The sequence below is a fragment of the Oryx dammah genome, unplaced genomic scaffold (assembly GCF_014754425.2).
Source record: "Oryx dammah isolate SB20612 unplaced genomic scaffold, SCBI_Odam_1.1 HiC_scaffold_22, whole genome shotgun sequence".
NCBI classification, from domain to species: domain Eukaryota; kingdom Metazoa; phylum Chordata; class Mammalia; order Artiodactyla; family Bovidae; genus Oryx; species Oryx dammah.
Window position 1 is genome coordinate 40,526,397 of NW_024070206.1, and position 19,538 is coordinate 40,545,934.

The following is a 19,538-nucleotide window of genomic DNA, read 5'->3' on the forward strand; positions in this document are numbered from 1 at the left end:
TAAAGTGTTATCATATTCCATTCCCAATAGACTGTAAACCTTTTGAGAACAGCCATGCAGTTGAATAATCTCTGTATATCTCAAAAGATTTAATACCTTAAACACAGTAGGTATTCACTGAAATGTTGTCTAAGACTATCCCTAGCAACAGCTCATTCTAACTCTACTTTGTTGATATGAATACAAATAACTGCTTTGAAAAAAGCAATTGGAAATCAAAGTAGGGACTTGCACAGATATTTGCACACCCATGCTTATAGCTGTGTTATTCACAATAGTCAAAAGATAGATGGAATCTCACATGTTGTGCAGCACAGCCAAAAAATAAATAATAAATACATAAGGTGGAAACAATCCAGGGTCCACTGACAGATGAATGAATAAACAAATTTGGTGTATCCATATTACTGAGCATTAAGAAGAAGGAAATTCTGAGACATGATACAACATGAATGAACCTAGAGTGAATTATGCTAAGTTTAATGAGGTAGGCACAAAAGAACGAATATTTTATAATTCCACTTATATATCTGGGAAAGTCAGATTCATAGAGACAGAAAGTAAAATGGCTGCAAGGACTAAGGAGTTCTAGTTTAAGGGGTAGAGTTTTATATGCAGAAGTCTTTGAAGATGTTTTAAAGGTGGGTGGTGGTGATGGCTGCAGAATAATGTTACTTATCAGTGTATTTACTGCCAGAGCACACTTTAAAATGGTGAATTTTATGTTACGTTTGAAAACAACACAAGGCAACTGGGTGTCATAGCTTTTCGTAAGCCTCCATTCTTCAGCAATGCTTCCAGTTAAGATGTTTCCTTTTAATTTGAATGTTTGCATCATAACTTCACATTACACAAAATGTGATACGGTGATAGTGGAGCTGCTACACAACATATCAACTTAACAGGCAGCATCGTGTGGTGGTTCAGAAGCATAGGCTCAGAGTCAAACTTGGAGCTGGGTCTGAATCCCCGCTTCACCATTTGACTTGTTCGGGGTATCTTAGGCTTCTCCATGGGCTTCCCTGGTAGCTCAGCTGGTAAAGAATCCGCCTGCAATGCAGGAGACCTGGGTTCAATTCCTGGGTCGGGAAGATCCACTGGAGAAGGGAATAGGCTACGCACTCCAGTTTTCTTGGGCTTCTCTTGTGACTCAACTGGTAAAGAAGCTGCCTGCAATGCAGGAGACCTGGGTTCGATCCCTGGGTTAGAAAGATCTCCTGGAGAAGGGAACAGCTACCCACTCCAGTATTCTGGCCTGGAGAGAAATTCCATGGACTGTATAGTCCATGGGGTTCTAAAGAGTCAGACACGACTGAGCAACTTGCACTCACTTTAGCTTCTCCATAGGTAAAACTGGAGTAATCAGAGCCATCTATCACAAAAGTTATGTGAAGTGCTTACAGCAGTCCCAGTGTATAAAGTAAGTAAGTGAAGTCGCTCAGTCGTGTCCGACTCTTTGTGACCCCATGGACTGTAGCCTACCAGGCTCCTCCTTCCATGGGATTCTCTAGGTAAGAGTACTGGAGTGGGTTGCCATTTCCTTCTCCAGGGGATCTTCCCAACCCAGGGATCGAACCTGGGTCTCCTGCATTCCAGGCAGATGCTTAAACCTCTGAGCCACCAGGGAAGCAACATATATGTAAGACCTACCATCAGTATGTTATAGACCATAATTTGCTCAGTAGGGCACTGTTTCTCAAAGTGCAGTCAAGAATTACCTGCATCAGAATCATCAGGTAGCTCATTTAAAATGCCGATTTCCAGGTCTATCCCAAATCTTCCAAACAGAATCTCTGGATAGAAGTTCCCCTATAGAAAACCTACTGCCACAGGGGGAAATAGTGGAATGGCAATGGGAAGCCCCCGAATTCAGATAAAGTGACCAGAGGCCATCCAGGGGTGGGGAACCAGGGGCACTGGCCTAAGGACTAGCTCTCTCAAACTTTCTAGACGGTAAAATCACAGAGAATTCTGATCCACAAGGTATGTGCCCTTCCTGCAAATGTCCCAAGAGAGACTTATGAAAGTTTAGCAAACAGTGCCCTAGAGATTCCTTAGATTTCTCGTATTTTCCAGCTCTGCTTTAAATGTGGTGAGAGGACCTGTACTCCAGGGAGTTCAAGGCACTATAAGTGAATCTGCTGATTGAAAGGCACTTAAGACTGTGCAGCAGGTCATAAAAGAAGATGCAGTTTCATTCTCTGCCCAAAGAACTTGCTACATAATGAACTGTAAAACCCATACTCTTATTATCACTTGGAATTGCCTGGAATTACCTGGAATTTTAAGTCATCAAGCAAGTCACAGACTTTAAAGCTGGTCTAGAGCAGTGGTCGTCAAACTCAGTGGCGTCAGCATTAAATTGTTAGGAATGTAATCAGCCCTTACCCCCGTACCTCTGAGGGTGGGGCCCCGCAATCTGCAGTTTAATAAGCCCTCCAGGTGCTACTGATGTTCGCTCAAGTTTGGTTCTCACCGACCAAGCAACTGGAATTTCCTTTGGCAGTTTCTCCACCATACCACTGCTGAAGACTTCCAGCACTTTCCTTCCCTCCCGGTCCATCCTCGTCTCCCCTTCTCACCCCATATCCACCTGAGCAAATACACAACAATGATCTGCACATCTCAAAAAGAACGTAAAACTTTATTAAGAACATTTTATATTGTCATCAGATACAACCAAAGAAAAGGGGGTAAAGAAACAGGGAGACTTCATCTTCCCATGTGCTACTGCCACCTCAGAACACTCACGTGTGGATGGCTGGGATCACAGACAGCAACAAATGCTGGGTATAAATAAATTCAGTAAGTAACACAATGTTCCCTTTCTATGCAGAGAAGAACTGAGTTTACACTTTTAAAAGCTGTGATATAGTGCAACAACTATTAAGACTGCCGCTTAGAAGCTACTTCTTAATAGAATACAAAGCTGTTCAGTAGCTTTAGGTTATTTCATACAAATTTTTTGAATGGAAAATTAAGAAAGGACAGTCTAACATTCCTAATTAATTTGTAGTTTTGAGAGCTTTCTGAAGATTTCTCAGAACCAGTTCAATAATAATAGATGAGTTGCTCATCTACAATGACAACCAACAACCTGGTTTTAATTTTGCAAATCAAGATGACCAGGTCATCTCAGCTTTTGCTGATCCTGAAAGAGTTCTTATAGAAAAACCCTGATTCAGAGTGCATGTGAGATGAGGTACCAAAATAGCTGCACCTGGACTGGTTTTCCTAGAAGGGGAGGTTGGCTATTGAGCACAGCTGATTTTCCCAGACTCCCAGGCTCCCCCATGTGGTTCTTTTACTTACTGTATTGACAGAAGGAGCAGAGGGAACACCAGGGAATCTGTTCAAATTGCCACTCCAGACAGCTCTCTGCACTGTTTGTGGAGAAAAGAGTGATGGTATCCATTCAAACCAAATATGCCTACTGCAAGTATGGTGACATGCTTTTTTCTTGAGGGGCCAGGCCAAGCTGCACTCAAAATGCATGATTTGCCTCATGTACACAGTGAAGAAAATGTTCATGATTTAGAATTTGGTATTAGAGTACCCCCCGCTAACCCAGCTAAAGTTTCTTGAGAAATTTTAGTCCCCCTTTTAGAAAGGAAGGCTATTTACAGCTAAGGCTTACCACGTTAACTATCAAGACTTCTAAACCAGACCATATCATTTGTGTTCATGGTCAGTGAATTAACCAACAACTGAAGGCTTATGAAGACTTGGTCAAAGGGCGAAACTGGGGGGAGGATTCAGGTTGAGTACAATCACTTACCACAAATTGCATCAAACTCTTTAAAAAAAAATGCATTTTTATAATAAATATTTAGAGCAGATACTGGCATTAAAATCAGTATCTAAGTCAGAAGTCTTTCTTAAATGGTGAAAATATTTCAACAAACTTCTAGTAGGTTTCAAATCTTCCCAGGAGTACGTAGTTTATAAATTAGTATTAAATGGAAAACAATGAATTTTGAATAATTCACCACTTTAGTAGATCATAAATAAGGTCAAGATGCTATGAAACAAGTTAATACACAAGTTTTTGCTTCCACTTTAACAAAGTGGTGCACTTTTCTAACAGGTATGACCAGGTTTCAATAATTGCGCATTTGTCACACCCTCCACCCCCACGCTGAATCCTTTCCTTACGTGTCCTACACCTAGGGACAGAGCTACACAAGAGAGAGAGACACCCCAGTGTGTAAGTCCGGCTGCTACACACCATTTCCTTAGTGCAGAGTGATGTTGCAAATGCTGGTCAGGATCTACTGCTCGTAATTTGTCAACCACATTACACGTTCAGTACATTCATGGTTAAGTGGATTAGGTTCCTGGGTGAGCTCTCTGTGGGAGTGTTCACAGGAACCTAATTACTACTGTTCCTGTGGAAAATGTGCCCCAAGTCCCAAAAGTTGACTAAAAACCTTTGGGATATAAGCTATGTATGGGTGGGAACTACTACTAAGTGTGTCTGTTTTGGAGAGGCCAAACCGTTCAAAGCATCGTTCTGAAAACTACTGGCTGCTAAAATGAAATGTTGGCTTTCTCCTTCACATATAGTAAATTCACTTTAACTATAATTTCTAATACTGAGAAAGAGTGAAGCCATTCAGACTAGTGAGACATAACTGACCTATGGGATTTACAAAGCTGTTTTATTAACTAAGATGAATCTTCTTACAACAAAAAGAAAAATGTCTAATATGTAATGAACGAAAAAAAATGTTTATCCTAAATAATCACTGAATACAAAATCCACAGCTTAACAGTGTGATTTAAAGAGAAAGCAGGAGAGCATGCAATTGCTCTAACACAGGGTTAGAAATAAAAGGTAAAAGTACATGTGTTTTTGGTAATTCTAAATATACAAATATAATATTTACCATATCTACCCTGTAGTGTAGAACTGCTTAATTCCCAAATATACGTAATTCAAAAACCTTAAGGAAACATTAAAAATGTTCCAGGCTACTTTACTGAACATTAATGAATATTGAGTTCATGAGATATTAGAGCTAAAAATACTACTGTTTTTTAAAGTTAAATGGCTAAGAGAATATTAAGGTGCCATTATTTTACTCTTCTTTTAATCCCACAGATGGCTTTTTATGTTAAAGGGATCAATTATGTTAAAAGGAGCTTGATTTGACAAACAGATTCCAGAATCAGAGTTGTTCTCTTGGTACAATGTCAATTTTTTTTTAAACATTTCCAAAAGCATTTTCATAGCTATCTACCTAAATAACTCTAAACAGCTTTTAATCAAGGGGTCCCTATATAACACTCCTTTTATCCTACACTGTGGCTATTGGACGGAACCCCTGTTGTGGGAAAGTTCTCTAGGTTCTGATCTGACCCTCAAAACAACATCCATGTTTAGTATTAAATGACTGACCTCTGGGGAATAAGGAATCGAAGGTGTTGAGAGGCACAGAACTGATGTTTTGGTTGAGGAGAAGGGTGAAAATCAAGTTGGAACACCTAGTCCCTTCTACAATCAAGTCCTAACTATACCATAATAAAGTCTCAACCAACCTGATTAGTTTTTACCCTTTAGGAATCACATACTATACACTGATTAGATACTGAAGAAAATAAAGAAAAACATTTGAAAATACATGAAGAAATAGAAACATGGAAATTTCTCACAAGGCCCTGGATCAAAAAAATTTACAAAAAGATCTTTTGAAAATAATCACTACTTGTGAGCTTAATACACACAGAGATTCACTTTGTTTAAACTAAGTCATGTTAACTTACCAATAAAATAGTAAACAAACCAACATTTTAAACAATTTTATAAATTACCTGTCATTTCTTTTTGTCAATGTCACTCTCTCAACAATATACAAAAATAACACTACAGCACTATCCACCTAACCTGTCTCCATCTCTTGCAAAGTCCTGGGCCCTGGAAAGAGACTGGTCATCAATCTTCACTGTAGAGGTCCCCCGCAAAGGGCAGGTGCATGTGGCTGCCAGTGACATTGGGCAATCGAGATAAGTCCGGCAGGCTCTGGATCCGGGACCTGAGTTCTTTGCGCACCAGGGAAACTCTGGCTAACTTGCGCTTGTATTCCTGTAACATCAAACCACTCTCATTAGCACTGTGGGAGTTCAGAGAGGAGCTATCTAGCTTATCCAGCTAATGCTCTGCAAAAAAATCTGATAAAGCATTCAGTTTATGCTGAAAAACAAGGTTATGTGAGCCTTAGGATCAAGGGAGGGATTTGGGAAATACTCAAGTAGAGAAACTTATTCTTAGGAAAAACTACAATGTTAAATTGCTGCTTCACACCTGTAAAAAGAAGACTAACATATTAATGTGTCAATATTTAACTGAAGCACATAGGATTCTCAGGTATACCGGGGCAAGGATAAGAAAAAGTATATATTTATTTCCACAAGCTTAAAATAAAATGTAGCAGTGTTTTTGACTATAAATGCTGGCAAAAAACCACAGGAGTATTATCAGTATCTTTGAGTTTATCTCGAATAGAAACCAGATGCTTCATTATTACATCATTTTTCACATTTATCACTACTTTGAAATGATCAGACCAACTGCTAGTATTACTTAAAAGTAAAGAAGCATGTATTACTATACAAGTTTTATTACTTCAATAACTATTTCAATATAACTTTTTCCTATTGTTATGCCTTTTATTTTCTACATTTAAAATATTTAACTTGAGAAGGGGTCCAAGGCTTCATAGGCTTACCAAAGGATCTCAATGGCACAAAAGGAAAAAAACTTAGGAAACCCTGCAAACAGCAGACTAAGGTACCAGACTAGAAACCAATAAAGATCATGTTTGGCTTAGGGGGAACAGGCCATTCTCTGTAGCAGAAATATCTTTTATTAATAACTGAAGTTTTCAGACTTCAACCATAAGAGAGGAACCTTCTTTACTCCATCACCTAATAGAGGCAAGGTGTGAAGAGGGGAATCAAGAAGTTAACTATTATTTCCTCTGTAAAGACTAGAAACTTTTCCTCCCTCTGACCAAGGGTAAGCTCCCCAAGACAGAGCAGGTGAGTGAGAAGCTTTCATCTGAGATAGAAGGCTTATCCACAAGGAGGCCCTTTTTGTTTCTCAACTCTGAATCTCCTAGGAAATTTTTGGAGAAACTCAGAATTCTCAAAAGAACATCAGCCTCATTGACCATCAATTAAATGAGAACCTCTGGAAGCAGGTCCAGAGCTCTTGAATTTTGTAAAAGCTCCCCCAAAGGATGCTAATATATGAGCCACTTCTCTATAGGTTTTGTCTAAAAATGAAATCAGGGAAGCTTCTCTGTATTACTGAGTTCCCTCTTTTAAAGAACCACCACTAATATGCCTGGGGAAAGGAGTCAGTCAGAATTACTATATCCCAACCACTCTAATGCAACGTGGGAAAGAGGGTTTCTGAAGCACACTGGGGAAGTGGGCACCCTGGCAGACAAAGCCAACGAGGTTGAAAGCTGGGCACGTTGTAGGACAGCTGTGGACATGTCAGAGAGGTGTCGATTCTTGCCATGTCTGCCTGTCCTTGTACTTTTAATCCATCATGAAGGTCGAGGTTGAGTAAGGGAGTTTAATAGGGATCTAAAACCTCAAGGTTAAGACTTTCCTGTTCCCTTCTCCCCTTTGCCAGTGACACTCTGGCACAGCAGGTAGGTTTCCGTACAGCAGCTCCAAGTGGCACACAGCAGAGCAGCAAGGTGTTCTTTCTAGCTACACACTTTTCAGTCCATGCACATCTCCACCCTTAGCACATTTCCTCAGAATACCCTGGTGGGGGCGGAGGCAGACACATACCTCGATCTGTCCCGTCTGTGTGCATGCTCAGGGGCTTCAGCTGTCTCTGACTCTTTGCGACCCCATGGCAGGCTCCTGTCCATGGGATTTCCCAGCAAGAATACTGGAGTGGGTTGCCATGCCCTCCTCCAGATCTTCCCCACCCAGGGATAGAACCCATGGCTCCTCCATCTCCTGCATAGCAGGCAGATTCTTTACCACTGAGCTACCAGGCCCCCATTTGTCCCTGTCTGTACTAAATCATTCTTTAATAAGTAACACTTAAAGTACTCCGAGGTTAGCACGTAGATTCAGATGCTGTTCAAACATGCACAGAAGTAATTTCTCTGCTCCTCTTGAGGCTAGATGTCCTGAGAAGTCTCATGTGCTTTCAGTGATCATTACTGCCCATCCTAATTTCAAGTTTCTAGCAACCACACAGGCTGTTCTTGTTACTGAGATTTATCTTAATCCTTCGATTCAAAGGATCTATGGCAATTAAAAACCCTTTACCAACTGGTGACATTGCATACAAAAACCTGGTAAACATCAACAAAAGCTGCCCTTTATTGGATGTCTGCTGATACACCAGGCATTAAAAAAAGAACCCATTTCATCCTCTCAGTAATCCTGTGAGAAGACTGATTATCCCTCACAAACAGTAAAAATCAGGCTTTCCTCAATTAGGAACAAAAGTAGTAACCAAAAATTTTCTTCTACTGTCAGAATCGGACTTTCATCTGAAAGACAAAAGATTTAAGAAGTCGTGGTCAACCATCTGATGTCAGCCTGAAGAAAAAACCAGACGAAACCTGATTACCCAATACTATGATCCAGGCCACAGTTCTGAAGGTCTTAAATTGCCTCACTGGATTCCACAGGCTGGTTTCCTATGGCAACGATGCTTACAATAAGAGGTGTGTGTTGTTCTGAAACTGAGGCTCTACCTCAGACGTGGAGGTTGAGAATACTGGGGCACTGATAACCCCTGCCCACCGCCCCTACCCACCCCAACCCCCCATTCTCCCGCCGTTCCGGAGGTAGCAGTCTTCACAAGCAGTTGAGAGGAACACAGGCTGCTGCACCCCTCCCCTTCACCTAGAGTTTAGGTCCTATAGCAGGGGGAGCATTTAGAGAAGAGCCTGCCATCGTCTCCACCCATAGTTCCACAGTCCCAACTCACAGACTTTACAGGAGGAAAGAAACAGGTAATAAAACAGCGCCCTCCTGGAGTGAGAACAAATATCTAACTGACCTCAAAACAAAATCAGTATCTGGAAGAGATTCCTGCAGGCCCATGTTCATCGCAGCACTGTTCACAATAGCCAGGACAGGGAAACAACCTAAGTCTCTGCCAACAGATGAACGGATAAAGATGTGGTACGTATGTACAATGGAGCACTCAGCCACGAGAATGAAGGCAATTCTGTCATTTGCAACAACCCGGACAAACCTAGAAGACACTGCTGTTGTTTACGGTCACTAAGCTGGGTTCGACACTTTTGTGACCCCATGAACTGTAGCCTGCCAGACTCCTTGGTCCATGGGATTCTCCAGGCAAGAATACTGGAGTTGGTTGTCATTTCCTTCTCCAGGGGATCTTCCCACAACAGGGATTGAACCCAAGTCTTCAGCATTGCAGGTGGATTCTTTACCACTGAGTAAAAAAATTAGCCAAAGACAAATACTACATCATCTCACTTACATGTGGACCCTTAAAAAAAAAAAAAGATGAACTCACAGAAACAGAGTAAGAGTGATGCTGACCAGAGACTGGGGTGCTGGCTGGGGGGAGATGGCAAGATGCCGGTCAATGGTAGAAGCCTTCAGTTATAAAATGAATATGCTCTGGAGGTCTAATGTCGAGATGCTGATTATAGTCAATAATACTGAGTACACCTGGTATCTGCTGAGAGTAGACCTTATGTTCTCATCACCAAAAAGGAAAGAGAGAAAAAGTAATGCTGTGTAGTGAGGAATATATTCATTAACCTGATTGTTAGTAATCATTTCACAAAGAATACTTATGTCAAATCATCCCACCATCCTCTGTAAATATACAAAATTTTATGTGACAGTTTCACCTCAATGAAGCTGAAGTTGGGGGCAAAGAAACATCTCTTTTTATTCTTAGTAAATAGAAAAGGCCACTATAGCTAAGTCCCTTTTGGTTTTCTCATTCTTTTCTAACTAAACCTGCATTTTGCAAAAATGGCTTTCAAAATTTTTGTATTTTATCCTAAAGAACTTCTTTTTCCTACAAGAATTTAGCTCTGTTCCAGCAACAAAGAGGATCTGAATTCTAAAGTTTAAAAAAAAAAGAAAAAAATTGCTGAAAAGCCAAAGCATTAAAAAATCAGGCCCTTTCCCTTAGTAATAAATACTGAACTGATATATATGCCCTTCACTGCAAAAGTACAATGTTCTATTTTATGTTGTCTTTTTAAAATTTTTATTTTTTAATTGAAGTATAGTTGATTTATAGTTGTTGTAAACCCTCCGGTGTACAACAAAAATGATTAAGTTATATAGAACATACATAAAAGAATATCTATATTCTGTTCTTTTTCAGATCCCTTCCCATTACAGGTTAAGATGTTGAATATAGTTCCCTCTGCTATCCAGTACGTCCTCGTCATCTACTTTAGATACAGTAGTCTATACCTGTTCATCTCAAATTCCAGTCTATCCCTTCCAGCCTTTCCCCCTTTGGTCTCTTTTTTCTTTTGTTCTCTTCTGTGATTTGTTGACTATCTTCAGTACTTTTTTGGATTACTTCTTGTTTATGTCTACTATACATTTTGGGGTTTGCGATTACCCTAGGTTTTGGTATAGTCTATATAAATACGTATTATAAGTCACTGATCTTTCAATTTCAAACACATTTTAAACACCCTGCCATTTATACTCTCCTCTCTAGGTTACATTTTGGTTTTGGTATAGTCTATATAAACACGTATTATAAGTCACTGATCTTTCAATTTCAAACACATTTTAAACACCCTGCCATTTATACTCTCCTCTCTAGGTTACATTTTGATAACGTATTTTACATCTAATTGCTCTGTGTATCCTTTAACTGCTTACTGTGGACACAGGTGTGATTTTACTACTTTTGTCTTTTAATCTTTCTAGCTTTGTGTGTGGGTGATTTCCTTAATGTTTTCTTTTACTTGTGAGCTTTTTCATCTCTTAGCCTGTTTCTAGTTGTGGCCTCTTCTTTTTCAGCTAGAGAAGTTCCTTAAACGTTTTTTTGTAAAGCTGGTCTGGTGGAGCTGAATTCTTCTGTTACTTCTCTATAAAAGCTTTTGATTATCCATCAAATCTGAAGGAGAGTCTTGTGGGTAAAGTATTCCTGGTTGTAGGCTTTTCCATTTCACTCACTTCTGGCCTGCAGTTTCTGCTAAAAAAAAATCAGCTGCCATTTTTTGAACCAATGTTTTACCTCATTTCCTGCCAACTGTTTACATGAGTTATTTTACTTCTCCCTTGTTATTCCCCACTCATTCAACAAGGCCTATATTTTTATTCTTAATTTACTTGCCAGATCTTCACCAACACCACACTCAAACGGCAATGCTCATGTATATTTCAATATCAATCAATCAGGAGGTGCAATCTATCTTGTGTGCAGTGAAAGTGGGATAGAGCTAGGTTGAAATTTGAACCACTAGAAACACTCTTCTTTACAGCTAATATTGAGTATCGCATGTTGTGTCCAAATTTTCTCATTTCACATGACCTATTTTAAGATCAATCTTTGCCACAGAAGCTTTTCCTACTGTGGTTTCACACCTGCTACTATTCAAGTTAGTTCTGAACTTAAATACTACTGTTCTGTTCTCTGGTTTTTATATCCATAACTGGGGAAAACACACTTCGTGTCTATCTGTATTCCTTATAGTGTCCAGCAGAGCACAGGGTATGAACAAGTAGGTCCCCAGTGGATTCTCCTGGAAATTAAGTCAAAAGATCTGGATACAAGTACTGCTGTGAAAATGCTGCATTCAATATGCCAGTAAATTTGGAAAACTCAGCAGTGGCCACAGGACTGGAAAGGTCAGTTTTCATTCCAATGCCAAAGAAAGGCAATGCCAAGGAAGGTTCAAACTACTGCACAATTGCACTCATCTCACACACTAGCAAAGTAATGCTCAAAATTCTCCAAGCCAGGCTTCAACAGTACATGAACCAAGAACTTCTAGATGTTCACGCTGGATATAGAAAAGGCAGAGGAACCAGAGATCGAATTGCCAACATCCGCTGGATCATAGAAAAAGCAAGAGAATTCCAGAAAAACATCTACTTCTGCTTCACTGACCATGCTTAAGCCTTTGTGTGGATCACAACAAACTGTGGAAAATTCTTAGAGACGGGAATACTTGACCACCTTACCTGCCTCCTGAGAAACCAGTTTGCAGGTCAAGAAGCAAGTTAGAATCGGACATGGAACAATGCACTGGTTCCAAATTGGGAAAGGAGTACGTCAAGGCTGTATATTGTCACCTTGCTTATTTAACTTATATGCAGAGTACAACATGCGAAATGCCACGGTGGATGAAGCACAAGCTGGAATCACAACTGCTGGGAAAAATATTAATAACCTCAGAAATGCAGATGACACTAGCCTTATTGCAGAAAGCAAAGAGGAACTGAAGAGCCTCTTGATGAAGTGAAAGAGGAGTGAAAAAGCTGGCTTAAAACTCAACATTCAAAAAACTAAGATCATGGCATCTGGTCTCATCACTTCATGGCAAAAAAAAGGGGAAACAATGGAAATAATGAGTTTATTTTCTTGGGCTCCAAAATCACTGAGGATGGTGACTGCAGCCATGAAATTAAAAGACGCTTGCTCCTTGGAAGAAAAACTATGACCAACCTAGACAGCATATTAAAAAGCAGAGACGTTAGTCGACAAAGGTCTGTTTGGTCAAAGCTATGGTCTTTCCAGCAGTCATCTATGAATGCGAGAGTTGGACCATAAAAAAGTTAAGCACCAAAGAATTGATGCTTTTGAACTGTAGTGTTGGAGAAGATACTTGAGAGTCCCTTGGACAACAAGAAAATCCAACCAGTCGATCGTAAAGGCAATCAGTTCTGAATATTCATTGGAAAGACTGCTGCTGAAGCTGAATCTCCAATACTTTAGCCACCTGATGTAAAGAACGACTCTTTGGAAAAGATCCTGATGCTGGGAAAATTTGAAGGCAGGAGAATGGGACGACAGAGGACGAGATGGGATCACTGATTCAGTGAACATGAATTTGAGCAAGCTCTGGGAGCTGGTGATGGACAGGGAAGCTCGGTGTGCTGCAGTCCATGGGGTCGCTGGGTCAGACACAGCTGAGTGACTGAACTGAAATGCTTCCTCCATTTATTACCTATAATCTTAGGCAACATGCCCTAAGATTATCTAAGCCTCAGTTGCTTCCTTTATACGATATGGGTATCTATTTTATCGGGCTGTGAGGCCTAAATAAGTTAATTTTGGAAGTTTTCAAACCATGAAGTGTCATATGACGGTGGTTATCATTCTGAGATGGCATCAGAACCATTGTGCATCAAGAACAGCCAAGAGAATAAATGTCCTGAAATGTGGATTTCTTAGTCACTTTAGGGCTGACCCAGATACAGTTGTTCTAACATTCCAGTTCTTAAAATAAATGTCTTCACTATTTCTGAATTTAAATGTATATATAAGGGCAAACTTTTTCTTGCAGATGCCACTAAGAAGTCTGCTCTCTTCTTTCATACATGACTATGACTTAAAAAAAAAAAAACTTAGAATTTCAATTGTGTCCAGGTGAGGATCGTTAATAGCCAATAAAGGCTGTGGTCAACAATTTCAAGCATCATGCCTACCATGCTCCAGCCCTTCCTTCCTACCTACTTCCTGAGGGACAGCTGCTGCAGCAAAGGAAAACATCAAGTTAGGAAGCCCAGTCCTGATTCTAGTGAGCAAGCTGTGTAGCTTCTCTAGGAACCAGGTCTGAGTGTAATCCAGGTTCCACAATACTCTGAACACAAGGTTTTGACAAATCAGTCTTTCATCTGTGGAATCAATCTTCAGCATCCCCTTCAAGTATAAAATATGATTGGGCCGGATAACAACCAGTTTTAAAAGACATACATAATAGGATATTTTTTTAGTCAAGAAAACATGGACATCTTAGCATGTTGGGGTTATTAAAGACTTTGCCACAACAGTTACTTCTTAAAGATGAAGTCCGTAATATTTCCACATAACATCTTATTTATATAGTATTCTTAGGTGTACCTATGCAAACACCTAAGCAATTTAATTTCTCCCTTTATGACTGTATGTATCCTTAATTTGATAGGAACATACTTGAGAATCTTGGGTTACAATGAATTAATGTTAAAGGTAGAGCTAGTTATCTTCATTCCAAACAGTATCAAGACATAATCTTCAGAACATATTATAAGAACCCCTTAGGCTGATGATAATGCTCACAATCCTGGTTCCTTTTATTGTTCTTCTGCAGAACTCTACATGGCTTTGTTCTTTGATATGTATTTTATTATGTCTTCTGCCTCTCTCTAGATGTTATCAAGTCTTTCTTATATGACTTTCTTCAAATAACTATTAATAGAAGCTCCAATTCTCACTTTTGAGAATCCACCATAATTTAACTTCATTTTGCTTTTCCTGGTGTTGGGACTCTTTGCTAGGTTAGACAGGAAAAGTTACCCAAAGAATTTAATATCAAGATTTTTTTACTAACATTTTTTTAAAAAAAAAAAACAAGGCCAAGAAATTCCAGTGTCAGGAAAATTAGTCAAGTCTGTGTCGTCTCCAGGGAACAGAGTATAAAGCAGGTAAAGATCTCAGTAGTTTGCCCTAACCTGTCATCTAGAAAACAACTACCCTGGGAGGGGGATTCAGGATTGGGAGCTCGTATACACCCGTGGTGGATTCATGTCAGTGTATGGCAAAACCAATACAGTATTGTAAAGTAAAATAAAGTAAAAAAAAAAAAAAAAAGAAAGAAAACAAATACCCAAATTTAGTTTGGTATACATTCCTGAAATTTTTCAAAATTATAATAATTAAAATATTTTAAAAATATCAAATCCTTTCTATTTTCTTTTCACAGTATCCTATTTGTCTCTTGAAGGGCCCATTTTTCCTTGACCATCTGCAGAAAAGTTCTACCTTTTAGTGGGAAATACTTTAGCATAAATGAATGTTATCTATCACTGTCTTACATTGTTCAGCTCCTTCGAGGGCTGTCATTTTCTTAAGTATTCTAAAAGCAGATTTTACCTTAAAATATCCTTGAAAAAGGTAATTCCCACCTGTTAATAAGTTATGATTCTACTAGCACAAAGGCTCATTAGCCTTCTGGATTAACAAGTAGAAAAAAGATTCAATATTTACTCAGGGACTAAGATTTCTGCAGGGAACCCAATGCCTACCTGGCTAGCAGCTGGGTTTTTAAAAAGTCAGTAATGCTAAATTATAATGAGGGTAGATACTGTTACAAATAAGCTTTATACATTTCTAGATTCATCAAGTATGATCCTAATTAAAATTTTGATGTGCTGACTAAATGTCAAACACTGTTCTAAGTGGCCCATTTAATCTTCATAGGAATAGATTATTATTATCCATGCATTACAGGGCTTCCCTGGTGGTTCAGCTGGTAAGGAATCTGCCTGCAATGCCGGAGACCTGGGTTCACTCCCTGGGTTGGGAAGATCCCCTGGAAATGGGAATGGCTACCCACTCCAGCATTCTGGCCTGGAGAATTCCATAGACAGTATAGTCCATGGGGTCGCAAAGAATTGGACAGGACTGAGTGACTTTCACAGATAATAAAACTAAAGCACAATCGCTGCTGCTGCTGTTTAGCGGCTAAGTCACGTCCAATTCTTTATGACCCCATGGACTGTAGCCCGCCAGGCTCCTCTGTCCATGGGATTTCCCAGGCAAGAATACTGGAGTGTATTTCCTTCTCCAGGGAATCTTCCCGACCCAAGGATCAAACCTGCATCTCCTGCTTGGCAGGCAGATTCTCTACCACTGAGCCACCAGGGAAGTCCAAAGCACAATTAACCACTTGTTAAGAAACTTCCTCTAAAGTCAAGAAAGGCTGCAAACCGACAATCTGGCTTCAGAGTCTTCATACTTAACCATTATTCTATCTTACCTCTCATATCTAGAATTGTTACTGGTATGGGTATTCTGAAGAAGTGTTATCCAACTGAAATCTACTTTACATCGAATACAGGATTACCACAACCACAGGACTAACAGGTCCCTAAAACTCAAAACCCAACACATTAAGGAAACAAACTGTGACTTATAGTAGGTAGTCTATCTCTTCATTAAAACACCTCTGGAATTTCCTGTAGTGGAGAGATGTCATTTTCACATGAGTAACAGCATATGGGGTTAAAGATTTTTAAAAAGTGGGGGGTGGGGGGGCAGGGAAGGGGACAAATGATAGTAATTGCAGCAACACAGAGACACAAGAGAAAAGAAACAAGAAAAGGTAAAGGGCCAGTCCAATAAGCAATGATGCCCAGCATTTCAGGGAAGTTGAAGCTATTGCCAATTATCACTTTTGACATTGGAAGGGGAGCATGAGCCAGGAGCCTACAGGTCACTTCTCTGTGAGTAACTTCAAAATCAAATGGAAAGAAGGAATTTAAGGAAGTAAGATGTAACACATTAATTTTTCTACTCATCTTATATTTACCCTAGGAAGTAGACTTAATCACACTTTCTTGAAATTTTCATTACTTTTTAGCCTAAATTATTTTCATCTCCTGTGTGCCTTTTAGTCTCACTCCCTAAGAAAATGTTATCCAGTTACTAAAGAATCACACTATCTCAGGGTCATGGAGGTCAGCTAATTTGGTATTTCCCAAATTGGGTGTCCAGTAGGTTTTCCAGTATGTCATGTATGGATGTGAGAGTTGAACTACAAAGCTGAGCGCCGAAGAATTGATGCTTTTGAACTGTGGTGTTGGAGAAGACTCTTGAGAGTTCATTGGACTGCAAGGAGATCCAACCAGTCAATCTTAAAGGAAATCTGTCCTGAATATTCATTGGATGGACTGATGCTGAAGCTGAATCTCCAATACTTTGGCCACCTGATGCAAAGAACTGACTCACTGAAAAAGACCCTGATGCTGGGAAAGATTAAAGGTGGGCTAAGGGGATGACAGAGGATGAGATGGTTGGATGGCATCAGTGATTCAATGGACCTGAGTTTGAGTAAGGTATGGGAGTTGGTGATGGACAGGGAAGCCTGGCATTCTGCAGTCCATGGGGTCACAAAGAGTCAGATCCAACTGAGTCACTGAACTGAAATTGGGTGTCCTGCAAAATATTGCTACACAAGGCTTTAACAGGCAGGCCATAAACCAGGGATTCTAGGCTGTTCAAGAGCACATATAGCTTCTTTGTGACATCCCTACTCCCGTCTCCAACGTGCTCATGTCCAGAATGAAGCTTCATAAGAGATTCTGGTTTGTAACATTCCTCAAAAACGCTGACATACATAACACAGGCAAACATTAGAGCCAACATCTCTCTTGTTCTTGTCATTCAATCTCTTCTTGATCACCTTCAGCAACAGCAAACACTGCATTCTCTTTTAAAGAACAGTTTCACTGAATACAGAATTCTAGGAAGGAATTTCTCCCAACACTTTTCACTCCACTCTTCTTGGTGTGGTTCTGCTGTAATTCTTTTCCTACAGTTAAGAATTTATTTTTTTTCAACTTTTCCCAAGGTTTTCTCTTTGCATTTCGTTTTCTGAAAGTGTTAGTTGCTCAGTCATATCCAACTCTTTGCAACCCCATGGACTATACAATGCATGAAATTTTCTAGGTCAGAACACTGGAGTGGGTAGCCATTTTCTTCTCCAGGGTATCTTCCTGACCCAGGGATCAAACTGGGGTCTCTCAAATTACAGGTAGATTCTTTACCGTCTGAACCACCTGGGAAGCCCCAATACACCTAAGTGCAAACTACATTTTTTATATCCTGTCAAGTATTTGTCCTCTCAGTTTCCTGGGTCAGTTTGATGTCTTGTCATTAATTTCGGAATTTCTTCTGCTTCATTTGTTCTCCTTCTGATATCCCAAGCAAATGTTATGTTACACTTTTCCAAACTGCCCATAATTCTTGAATATTCTAGGTTTGGTTTTTGTTTTGGAGAAAAGGTTGTTGCTGTTGTTCTATTTTCTTTTTGCATCTAAATTGGGAAAATCTCTACTGATGGATTATCAAGCCCAAATTTTTTTTTCCCTCAGCAGTGTCCAGTCTACTGAGATGATCATCAGAAGCATTCATGTCAATGTTTATTCCTAGCATTTAAAATTTGTTTTTGATTCTTTAAGCATTTTCACCTCTACTTTTATCTGTTCTTGCATGGTGTCTATTCTTCATTAGAATGTTAACATATTAATCAATTATATTCCTATTTGTGTCATACAAGAATCTACTTCTGACTTCTTGTTTTGTCTCTTCAGGCTGTTCCTTGTCTTTTGGCATGTTTTGCAATTTTTCAAAAGCCAGACAATAAAAAACTGAGGTAAACAGATCTTTATCTTAAGGTTTTACATTGGTCTGGCCAGGATTTGGGCTGTTTTTAAGGTTTGCTGCAGATGTAGATAGCTTAGGCTTTTTGAAACACATTACTTTCATAGTCCTTTCACATTAGGCCAGATGTAATTGGAAGAATGGTCTTGTCATTTGGAATACATCCACTGGTCCTAATTAGGCCTTCTTACATAAACAACTCTTCTCTCCCAATAGCTTTCAAAGAATCTGAGGACAAGTAGCACGTAAGTTATGCCTGTCCTTAAGTCTGATCTCCCCATTTGTTCAACTGTCCAACGTACTTTGTCTTTATTTCCTTTGCCATCCTGACCCCTGCCTCTGAATACACTGTGGTAATTCCCTTTGCTAATGCAGAATCCAGCCCAAGTTAAATACATAAATCCAGCTGTTGTTTAACAAGCATCCAATGAAACAGAACTTATTTTCACATTCTGAACATTTAGTGTAGCTTAAGCCTCTTGATGAAAGTGAAAGAGGAGAGTGAAAAAGTTGGCTTAAAGCTCAACATTCAGAAAACGAAGATCATGGCATCCGGTCCCATCACTTCATGGCAAATAGATGGGGAAACAGTGTAAACAGTGTCAGACTTTATTTTTTTGGGCTCCAAAATCACTGCAGATGGTGACTGCAGCCATGAAATTAAAAGACACTTACTCCTTGGAAGAAAAGTTATGACCAATCTAGATAGCATATTCAAAAGCAGAGACATTACTTTGCCCACTAAGGTTTGTCTAGTCAAGGCTATGGTTTTTCCAGTAGTCATGTATGGACGTGAGAGTTGGACTGTGAAGAAGGCTGAGCACCGAACAATTGATGCTTTTGAACTGTGGTGTTGGAGAAGACTCTTGAGAGTCCCTTGGACTGCAAGGAGATCCAACCAGTCCATTCTGAAGGAGATCAGCCCTGGGATTTCTTTGGAAGGAATGATGCTAAAGCTGAAACTCCAGTACTTTGGCCACCTGATGTGAAGAGTTGACTCACTGGAAAAGACTTTGATGCTGGGAGGGATTGGGGGCAGGAGGAAAAGGGGACGACCGAGGATGAGATGGCTGGATGGCATCACTGACTCAATGGATGTGAATCTGAGTGAACTCCAGGAGTTGGTGATGGACAGGGAGGCCTGGTGTGCTGCAATTCATGGAGTCGCAAA

General features: G+C 39.8%; 1 protein-coding gene, 1 long non-coding RNA gene and 1 other non-coding gene across 3 annotated transcripts in view; all 3 read right to left on the reverse strand.

The window, feature by feature from the left end:
• Positions 1–1,555: 1,555 nt before the first annotated feature.
• Positions 1,556–1,627, reverse strand: TRNAS-GGA. Its single transcript has one exon. It is a non-coding gene; the product is annotated as a tRNA-Ser (tRNA).
• Positions 1,628–2,625: 998 nt separating this feature from the next.
• Positions 2,626–19,538, reverse strand: part of RPRD1A (regulation of nuclear pre-mRNA domain containing 1A) — a 69,175-nt gene continuing 52,262 nt past the window's right edge. Inside the window, exon 7 of the mRNA XM_040264870.1 lies at positions 2,626–6,085. Coding sequence (XP_040120804.1) covers positions 5,936–6,085 — 150 coding nt within the window. The 3' untranslated portion in view covers positions 2,626–5,935. The remainder of the gene's footprint in view (positions 6,086–19,538) is intronic.
• Positions 8,334–12,032, reverse strand: LOC120881204. Its single transcript, XR_005725245.1, has 2 exons — positions 10,805–12,032; positions 8,334–10,702 (listed from the first exon to the last, which is right to left on the reverse strand). It is a non-coding gene; the product is annotated as an uncharacterized LOC120881204 (long non-coding RNA).